Source organism: Neltuma alba, unplaced genomic scaffold (genome assembly GCF_004799145.2).
Source record: "Neltuma alba isolate B1F8T4 unplaced genomic scaffold, ASM479914v2 tig00012154_pilon, whole genome shotgun sequence".
Taxonomy (NCBI): domain Eukaryota; kingdom Viridiplantae; phylum Streptophyta; class Magnoliopsida; order Fabales; family Fabaceae; genus Neltuma; species Neltuma alba.
In genome coordinates this window covers 364,965-375,182 of record NW_021636702.1, presented here as the reverse complement: position 1 = coordinate 375,182, position 10,218 = coordinate 364,965, and the positions used below count along the sequence as shown (strand labels likewise).

The following is a 10,218-nucleotide window of genomic DNA, read 5'->3' as shown; positions in this document are numbered from 1 at the left end:
AGATCTTATATTTAAGATTAAATCAAAAGTCAAATTAATTTTTATTTTAAGTACCGGAGGTATTACTATTTATTTAAATACTAAAACAACTTGTGCATTACTGGAACGGTACGGTAGTGACAACAGTAACCTGACCTTGGAAATTACACAACCTTGTTGGATCCGTCCTTGATTTGAGGTTCAGCCTTTGCTCTGTTCTTTTAGACTTATTACTAGATTTTGAGCCATCCTTCATTCCTACGCTTTCTATGTTGTCAGTCCTAAGCAGCCCTTCACCATTCTCATTGGGCGACCAGAAACTACGTCACAAGACAACAATTTGTTCATATGTATAAATCTTGTTACTTTTTTTTCTTGACAAACCTGGCTCACAGTTCTATTATGGAAAGAGGTCAAATTTTTCTAGTTTGGGAAAGAAGAAGGAAGGAGGCACCTCAAAATGGAGAAGCACAAAGTTGACTGCCAAGACTGTACATGGTGGCTTCCACATCCAAATACAACTAAACTCCACTTTTTGACCTCACCTCCCTTCGTGCGCCCCATGCAAGTGCACCTCTATTTAACTAACAAAACAACTAATATGGAGGGCGCTGTTTCTACGCAATTACTCAAAAGTAATAATCACTTTTTAACTCTGCAGTGACCTTAATCTCCATTATTAGTGAATTTTTAAGAATCTACTTCTTCATAACGTCAAACACCAACGTACCATTTATTAAGCCGCCTCAATTATTAAGTGATGAATGATGTGGAAAATGAAGGGCAGCCTCGTAACAAATATACTTGAAAACTAGCACCGCGAAGTCTTCCATGTTAGTGTAGTTGATGGGATGGCTAATATCTCTTCTACCAATAATTTTAAAAATCATTTTGAGCTTAATTTTTATATTTTAAAACCAACATAGGTGAACATATTTTTAATTATCAACACTCCTTAAATGAGGATATCTCTTTTAGTAGGATTCGAATAGGGTTGGTTAATTCGTTTTTTCTTCCTTCTCAGAAAGTAAATTTGCAATGGTGATTCTGTCGGTGGTAGAATGACGGCTGGGATGGGTTTTTTTTCAAAAAAAGAAAACTAAGGTCTCTGTGTACTATTGGGTCAGAAGGGTATTTTAGTCTTTTCATAAAATAAAAATACTAATTCTAAATAAAAATTAAACAAAGATTTTGTCCAACTCGTTTGTCATAACAAATGTCACGGACTGCCAGCCCACGTCGTAACCGAGGTTTAGGTCTAACCCCAGATGGCCAGATCCAACCCCTCAATCCCTCTGTATATATATAGCCACCCCAATCTTCAACTTCTTCCTCTTTCCACCCCTTTCTCGCTCTCTGTACCTTACCTGGTCTCGGCGTCCGACCCTGCTTGGACCAGGTCCTCTCCTTCTCTCTCTCTCCCCCTCTCTCACAACTCTCAATTTCAGCTCGACACCTTCCGGAGTCGGAGAGGAAACTAAGGTACAGAGAAGCTCCATAAAAGCCATGGCTCAGCCCACCAACACGGCGGATCTGAATCAGCACCAGCATCAGCAGCAGTGGACGACGCAGCAGCCGCATCACTATCAGCAGCAGTGGATGTCTATGCAGTACCCTGCTGCCGCCATGGCCATGATGCAGCAGCAGATGATGATGTATCCACAACATTACATGCCTTACGTCCACCATTATATGCCTCCTCACCAGCAGCAGCTCAAGCCGCAGCCATACCAGCAGCAGCAGCAGCAGAAGCAAGGGTCGTCCGATGAGATCAGGACTATATGGCTTGGTGACCTTCATCACTGGATGGATGAGAACTACCTCCATAACTGTTTTGCTTATACAGGCGAGGTCTGCTCCTGTCCATCTATATATTTTAGGTTCAAAATTGATTTTTGTTTCTTTGTTGTTTAGTTTCATTTCGATGCGTGATGACATGATTTTTACCATCTGCTGAGTTGTTAAAAGAGTATAACTGCAAGCAAGATAACCAATTAAGTGACTGAAGTAATGCCGTAATATATGTTTTAACTGTGAAGTTTATGTCTTTGTGTGCTCGTAAAAGGTAAGTGTTTGTAAAGACTTGAATTCTGCTCAAAATTAGCACCGGTCAACTTAGTCTGTGGCCGGGAGTGTGGACCTGAAACTATGCATACAATGGATTACAAAGGTGCTTTCTTGCAGTTTCCTGAACCGAAGAATTTATTAAGATCTCTCAATTGTATTCTGGACACTATTAAAAGCCCTTTTCTTTTAATTATCTTCTGATCACATGGATTTTTGATCCACTTGTGAATGGCACATTGAAGGAATCAGCCAACGCCATCTAGGATTCGTGAATCCATCTGATAGTGAGCTTTCCATGTAGCTGCTTGGTAGACGCTTTGCTTAAAGCTCTTGCATTGCGAAATATTGCTGATCTTGAGTGTTCTCTACCGCCGGTCAAATCAAAATTCAAAGTTTTAGTTTTGTCAATGTAATAAATGTTGACCGTATCTTTGCTGCTTGACAGTGCAGCTCAGCTTGTGAATCCATGAGCTTTAGACTGGACAATCTTGAACTACAATTATGCGCACCCTGCTGAGGCTTGATTCCAATGTCCTTTGGGGTATTTCTATTAATCAGGGATGATATGGGAGAAGTACATGCATAGAGAAATAGATATTGCTGAATGTTTGGTAATGAAATTTGCTAATATTGATTTTTTCCCACAAGTGCTAAGTTAGCCTCGCATAGACTCTTGTGCATGCCATAGAGGCAACTCTTATTATTAAAAAAATATGCAGTTATATATATATATATATATATATATCCTATATTTCAGATTCTACTTTTAACTTCTTTTGTATTTGCTGTTAGGACTTTTTTGGCCAAAGTATTTGCTGCTGGGACTTATAACTGATGTTATGCGTATAAATAATTTTTTTTCACCGACTCACTGTGTAAAGCTTTTTGACCTTGTGTCCCCACATATGCAGGTTGTATCAGCCAAGGTTATACGAAATAAGCAAACTGGCCAGTCAGAGGGGTATGGATTTGTTGAGTTCTATTCGCGTGCAACCGCTGAGAAAGTTTTGAACAGCTCCAGTGGTACTATGATGCCAAATACCGATCAGCCCTTTCGTCTAAATTGGGCTACTTTCAGCGCGGGTGATAGGAGATCTGAAGCTACGTCTGATCTGTCTATATTTGTTGGGGACCTGGCTGTAGATGTTACTGATGCTATGCTGCATGAAACCTTCGCTGGCAGATATACATCTGTAAAGGGAGCCAAAGTGGTCATTGATTCAAATACTGGCCGTTCAAAAGGTTACGGTTTTGTAAGGTTCGGTGATGAAGCTGAGAGGTCCAGGGCCATGACTGAAATGAATGGATGCTATTGTTCTAATCGGCCTATGCGTATAGGTGTTGCAACGCCAAAGAAGTCCCATGGGTATCAACAACAATATTCTTCCCAAGGTTTGTTAGTAAGCACTTCTTACATTACTTGTATGGCTTGAAAAATACGTTTAATAGGCAATATTATTGAATACTGCATCTTGTTGTTGTCAGATTGTTATTTCTGTGGTCACTTGTAGCAGCATTTGTTGGTTCTGCACTGTAATCAATTTGGCATTACCTCGTTTTAAAAAATGTCGCAAAGTTGCAAGCTGGTTTTTGAATTGATCTAATCAAAATGATGAATATTACAAATAATAATGATAACATGAGGGTTATTATGTTGTTGTAATTTCCTTTTACTATTCTCCATACAAGTTCTCTTACACATGCTTATATTCAGAGGAGGGGTTTGCTTGCTAGTTGCATAAAACTAGTCTTTTTACCCATATATATGTATATTTATAGATTTATGCATTTTGTTCTTTCTTTCTCTTTTGGTGAGACAATAGGAATATCTTCTGTCGATAACAAATACTAATTCTCTTGAGGTGTTGAGAGCAAATATGAGACCCATTCAAACTAGGTTTGTTCCATGCTGAAAAGTTAGAAATCAAACTCCTACCGCAATCACTTGTTCAAGGGACAAGAGCTCTTGCCAGTCTCACCAACTTGAATTCATTCCATATCTTGTTCTTTAGTCACTTCTCTTTTTATTCTGTTGGTAAATGTTTTTATTATTTCTCAAGCTACGCTGATCCTGTTAACTGATGAATAATCTGTAACCAAACTGTTATGTGCTGACATTTATTATAGCTTTGATCCTTTGAATCGTTGTTACTTTGTTTTGTATGATATATTTGATGACTCAAGACTCCGTTGGTCTCTGCTTACTTGGGCTTACATTTGTTATAAGTGCCTTTTTAGTCCCTCTTTTCTGTGCTCTTGCATGCCTTCATTTAATTTCTGGAATTAAATGTGTTACCAACTAGCCATGCCTTCTGAGATGCAGACCAAAGTTTAAACCATACTTAACTCTCCTATTTCCTCACACCCTTGAAATTATAATTTGGATTTTGTTATATTTTGGTGTATTTTGATAGTCAAGAAAGTCCGATAATTTCAATAAATAAGTGCGTCTTCAAAACTTATGATTGAGCATGTTGTTTATGGTTGAGCTCATAAAGAAGTCACTGTAATGCAGTATATCATACACCATTCATCTAACCGGAATTGCAATTCTGATTTTCTATTCTTTCATCAGCTGTAGTATTAGCTAATGGACATTCATCTAATGGAGCTACTACACAAGGTTCCCAGCCTGAAGGGGACTCAAATAACACAACTGTGAGTCTGCTTTTCAGTGTAGTTGTTGACCATCTTGCTCTCGGTATACTATAGTAACCAATCCATCTTACAGATTTTTGTTGGGGGTCTTGATTCTGATGTTAGAGATGACGATCTTAGACAACCATTTTTGCAATTTGGTGAGGTTGTCTCGGTCAAAATACCTGTGGGTAAAGGTTGTGGTTTTGTTCAATTTTCTGACAGGTACCTATATATTTATATCTAATACCATTGGTGATCACTGCATACCATATACCATTTTACCCACAGCCCACTGCATTAGTATTGTTGTCCTTGACTTCTCTATGGGGAATTAATCATCATGCCTTCTGGTATCTCTTTAATAGAAAGAATGCTGAGGAAGCGCTTCAAGCATTGAACGGGACTGTGATTGGGAAGCAGACCGTACGTCTTTCTTGGGGCCGTAGTCCTGGAAATAAGCATGTGAGATGCTGAACTTAGTTTTTCCCCAGATAGTTATTTTATTTTATTTTATTTTGATACCAGGTCATGGCAATCCACCATTCTCCTACTTTGCTTCTTCTATATGTATGCTTTTATATTTTATAGAATTTTCAGTGCCTCAATACGAATATCAAATTGGTTGCTTGTTTCAAGAAGTAGTATGTTAGCGAGGCTGTTATAATTCCTCCATTCTCCGTAGCAAAATCTTTAACAGAAAGGGTTATGAAATGCTTTTTTCATCATCTGGATTCTGATTTAACTCCTCGGGTTTCATGGATCCCACAGTGGAGGACAGATTCCAATGGAGGACACTATGGAAGCCAGGGGTTTGCCATGAGACAAAACCAGGAAATCAGTATGAACGGTGCTGCTGCATTTCAAGGGGCATCCTGATAGGGGGGGCACAACTGCAAACCAATCCCATCAAACTCAAAAACCAGAAAAAAAAAAAAAAGACAATATATTTATTGCTCTCCAAGCAAATTTGTAGCTTGGTGAGTTTTATATTTGGGCTGTATTGCTATGTGAGGTTCTTTAGACTGTACTATTATCTTTAAAATTTTGGAGTGTGCCTGACACATTATATGGCGAGGAGATCATTTCTTCTTGACCCTTAAATATATCTGAGGAGATTGGAACATAGGTACTGTACTAGTTTTTTTTTTTTTTTTAATTTTGTTCGTAGACGGCTGAGATTATTTTAGATACTTGATCTTTTTTATGGTCCAATGCAACTTTTATATGTATGCCAGTGTTGCACGCCTATGCCCTCGTTTGCATGAGGCTTGCTGAGGTATGTTTGGATGGAAGAATGAAGGGAATGGGGCAGAGTTTGTCTTGGGGGAGGGGGGGTTTGCTTGGTAAATGGTAACCATGAAAAGTGTTAAAAATATTTTTAAAATTATGGTTTTAATTTCATCCAAATATTTTTTTTTAAGGCAAAGTCTGGATTTAAGCTTCATTTCCCTTATTTTCCTTCCATCCCAAGTATATCCCAATTGATTTGCACGTTTTTCGTAAATTGAATCGATTTTTTTAATATACTTATTTCGTATTCTGCAAATTATAATTAAAAAACTATTTAAAAGTTATCTCAAAGAAGTCTTAAATTGAATGCAAACCAGTTGACGACTTGTGTATCTTTCCCGTGTGAATGAAATCTTCAATTCGTCATTGTCTGAAATAACGTGGCCGAAAAAGTACTTGTGAAAGGTTACTTGTATCCCTGTTTTGCGTTGAGGAGCAATTTTTCAATAAAACTAGATGTTTGAGGTAAAAGGTGAATATTATGTGAATGATATAATAAAAAGGTCTTCGCAATAATTATATAGAAAATATTGGAAGAACAAAAAGTGCACAATATTTAAAAAGAGCCATATTATGCAGGGTTACTGTATTTGCTATTTTCAGCTTCATATTTTGTATTTTCAATTCAACTTTCGCCATTAAATCATACCGAATGATCCTAATTATGAACCAGACGTGTCACGTAACAAACACTTAAACAGCATGATTTATTAAAAAATGCATTAAACATTGGGACCGTGGGGCGTTGCAGGAAGTCAAAAATAGCCTGATATTGTCTGGGGATGTAGCAAGAAGGACAATGCAATCGGAAAACTGGCCTTCCCTTTCTCGATCTGCAAAATTTTCCAATAGTCCAAATTTCTCTGTCACGATTCATAAGCGTTGAAAAATCCCATTCTTTCACAGTACCACCATTTATTCCCCAGATCCCACCATGTCCTCTTGGTTAAAAAAAAAAAAATCCCTCCATGTCCCTTCTCTCTCAAATCCCAAGAAACAGACATTTTCCTTTCTTTTTTTTTTTTATCATACAATTGGATAGAAATCAAAACATAATTTTAAAAGTGTTTTTACGGTTTATAAAATAAATATGTAGAGAAATTTATTTCGTTTTACGAAAAAATAATTTTTAAAAACATTTTTTATATTTGCCAAACATTCTCTACAACAAATTTTATCCCATAAGATTAATTATATAAACGACATAATATTGTTATGATCCATCAAAAATTTAATTTTTCAATAAATTACTAACCAAGAACTAGTTATTAATGGTTTCATTAATTTTTTTTACACCTTATTAGTGGGTTTTAGACTGCTTGATTTATCTTCATGACGCATCCAATGCATTTTTTTTCCAGTTCTACAAATGAGAAAAATAGGGAAGTAATTAAGAAAAAAAAACAGAGATCAAGTAGATATGTATGGATTATATATACAGCTTTCGTGAAATCAAGTTGAGGCTCTTTGGCAATGGATACTCCTATTTGACGCTGTATATAAATAAATAGTTAATGGAAAACAATAATTAATTTAATACTTATATAATATATTGAATTTTACATTTCTCAGTTACGTTCTTATATTTTCAAATGTATTGCATGGTATTTAATATTTTAATTTTGTGGTTGAATTAAGAAGCCCGATTTAAATTATCATTTTCAGTCCTAATTATAAAATTTTGTTTGTAATTTATAAATAGGATTTTATGAATAGGACCCGAGGTAGTATTATTTATTATATGCTGGCTCTCACTTAATTATATATATATGTATATATTGCCCAAATATAACTTTTTACATTTTTCACTTTACACTGTTATTTTCTCTTCTATTATTTTCTGATTTACCGCATTAATTCAAGGGAACAAAAGGGGACGTAATTATAAAGGGATTAAAACAAACCAACATTATGTTAACATCAATGTCATGTCATAGACTCATAGCTAGTTGTGCTAACGTACAAGTTATATAATTGATTTATAAATATTGAAAAAATTAATTAGATTACTTATTTAAAAAAATCTATATTGATTTTTCAGAAGTTCTCAGTTATTCGTATCGCATATCACGTCCTAAATATGTATAATTAATTTAAAAAGTTTTAAGAAAAATTATAAATTTAATAAATAAAATAATTTTATATTCCTTTTCATAAAACTTTCATGAACTGACGTCTTCATTAACCTTTTCATTTTGTGATCTTCCTTAATCCAGCTGCTCAATTCGTCCTGCTTGTATGTGCTCGCCCATTTCCTGGCTTATTTCAACGTCAGAATAATTAATTAATGATTGATGGGATTACAAATTTTAGCTTCCAGCTGAAAATTGGGGAAAAAAATAAAATTATAAATCAGTGCCATCTCAACAAGGCTAACGTGGTTTTTTACGAAAACAATTGAACTTGGAGCATAATGGTAAGTACATAAAACTATTAATTTTTCGTGCTCACCCATTTTTCGTTATTAATAATGAGTACGAAAGATCAAAGTTCTAGCTGACTCTTTTTTTTTTTTTAACTGAATTTTTTTTGTTATTAATGCTGGAATCATTGTCATTAAAATAAAAAAAAAAGCTATATCTGGTCAGATTAAGTCTCTAAAATTTCACACACAATTTTATATTCTGATTTGATCTCATGAGACCATCAATTCTTTCTTCAATCAATGAAAAGGTTGGCATCCTTGAGTTAATTGTTAAACCACATGTGTGTTTAGAATCATATACCTGTAAACCATAGAGGGTTTTTTTTTTTTTTGGTCCAATGTAAACCATAGAGGCTAATTATACATGATTATGAAATTTTAGAGGCTTGGTTTGATAAAAACTAAATTTGTGGGACCAAAACTATAATTGAGGCTATCTAAGAGGGCAAAAAACTAGTTCAATATTGGTTCATTTGCAAATAATCATTGGAGTTTCTAAAACAAGGGATAGGTGACTCAATTTACACAGTTCAATAAGTTATTCTTTTTTATCCCAAATCAACAATATAATTCCATCCTGTCAGTGAATTGCTTCACTGAGTCCTTAGGTTATCAGTTGGAAAGCCAAGACTTATTTAAAATGTTATGAATATACTTTTTTTTTTTTTGGAGTGATGATACATCACATTCACATTCAAATGATTGAATTAATATTCTAAAACCAGGGGTACAAAAAATATAAAAGTATTGTTATAACATGTGAGTGATGAAAACGAAAAAGTAATGCATTTGCATATTAAAGTTCTTTATAAGTCAAAAGATAATCAAAACTCAAACACGCGATGCTTGTGGCTTTAAATAAAAACATCAACCCGAGCTCATAGATAATCCCGTCCAAGCAAAAACTAAATTGAAAATGATACGTCGTACTAGTATACATGTTTTTAAAAAAATATTTCAACTCTCATAGTTGTTAAGCATCAAGGTTGGTGACAAACCTCAAAAGTATACTAGTAAATCTAGATTTTTTTGTTATTGTTTTGTGAGAGAGGGGAGCGTTGTTTATATATATTTCCCATGATTGAAAAATTTAAAATTAAGATAGAAATGAAAAATATTAAAAAGAGCTATATGCATATGAATGTAACTTCCGCAGTGATTTTTTTTTAAAAAAATACTCCTCTTATTATAAAATTTGAAAGAAACTCATAAAAACTACTATTTACAATTTTATGCAACAAAAATATATTTAAAAAGGGGAGAAGTATTAAAGAAGTTAGTGTAATCTTGTACTCCTGGGCTAATAATAAATTAATAAAATTCAGTCAAAAACAGGGATTATCAATATATTCTCCCCTATCTCGTCTTTATGAAGACTAAATATCTACCTTTTTCAATATTTAAAAAATAAGTTAATTTTAGTTAAAAACTTTAAATATGTAGGTGGATAGAAATTTTTTTTATAATGCCTGAAATAATTTATTTACTAATGAGGGAATATTACTCCTGTTTAGTAAGAACATAAATAAAAAATTACAATAAATCCTTCAAACAAAAATAAGTTTTTTATAATTAGTAACAAAATTATGAACCACAAAAGAAGCAAAGAGAGACACTTGGAGTAGAGGAAAACTAATAATTAATGTCAACAATTACACATCACAGTTGTGCTCAGTCTTGTAAAGGCGGCTTCCTGTCGCCTTTCTCTCTCTTTCTCTTTCCTCGCGCCTTCCTCCTCTCTCTCCTCTATTTATTCTCACTTTCTCACTTTCTCTCGCCGACACTCTCTCTCACACCCACAGCGGAACCACTCGTTA

The 10,218-nt window shown here is 34.6% G+C and overlaps 1 protein-coding gene across 1 annotated transcript; it reads left to right on the top strand.

Moving 5' to 3' along the window:
• Nucleotides 1–1,297: 1,297 nt before the first annotated feature.
• On the top strand, nt 1,298–5,811 carry LOC114723799 (polyadenylate-binding protein RBP47). The gene is made up of 6 exons (XM_028910036.1): nt 1,298–1,830; nt 2,958–3,438; nt 4,622–4,704; nt 4,778–4,908; nt 5,052–5,148; nt 5,455–5,811. Exons 1-6 carry the CDS (start codon nt 1,486–1,488, stop codon nt 5,560–5,562), a joined length of 1,245 nt encoding a protein of 414 aa, XP_028765869.1. The 5' UTR covers nt 1,298–1,485; the 3' UTR covers nt 5,563–5,811.
• Nucleotides 5,812–10,218: the final 4,407 nt, after the last annotated feature.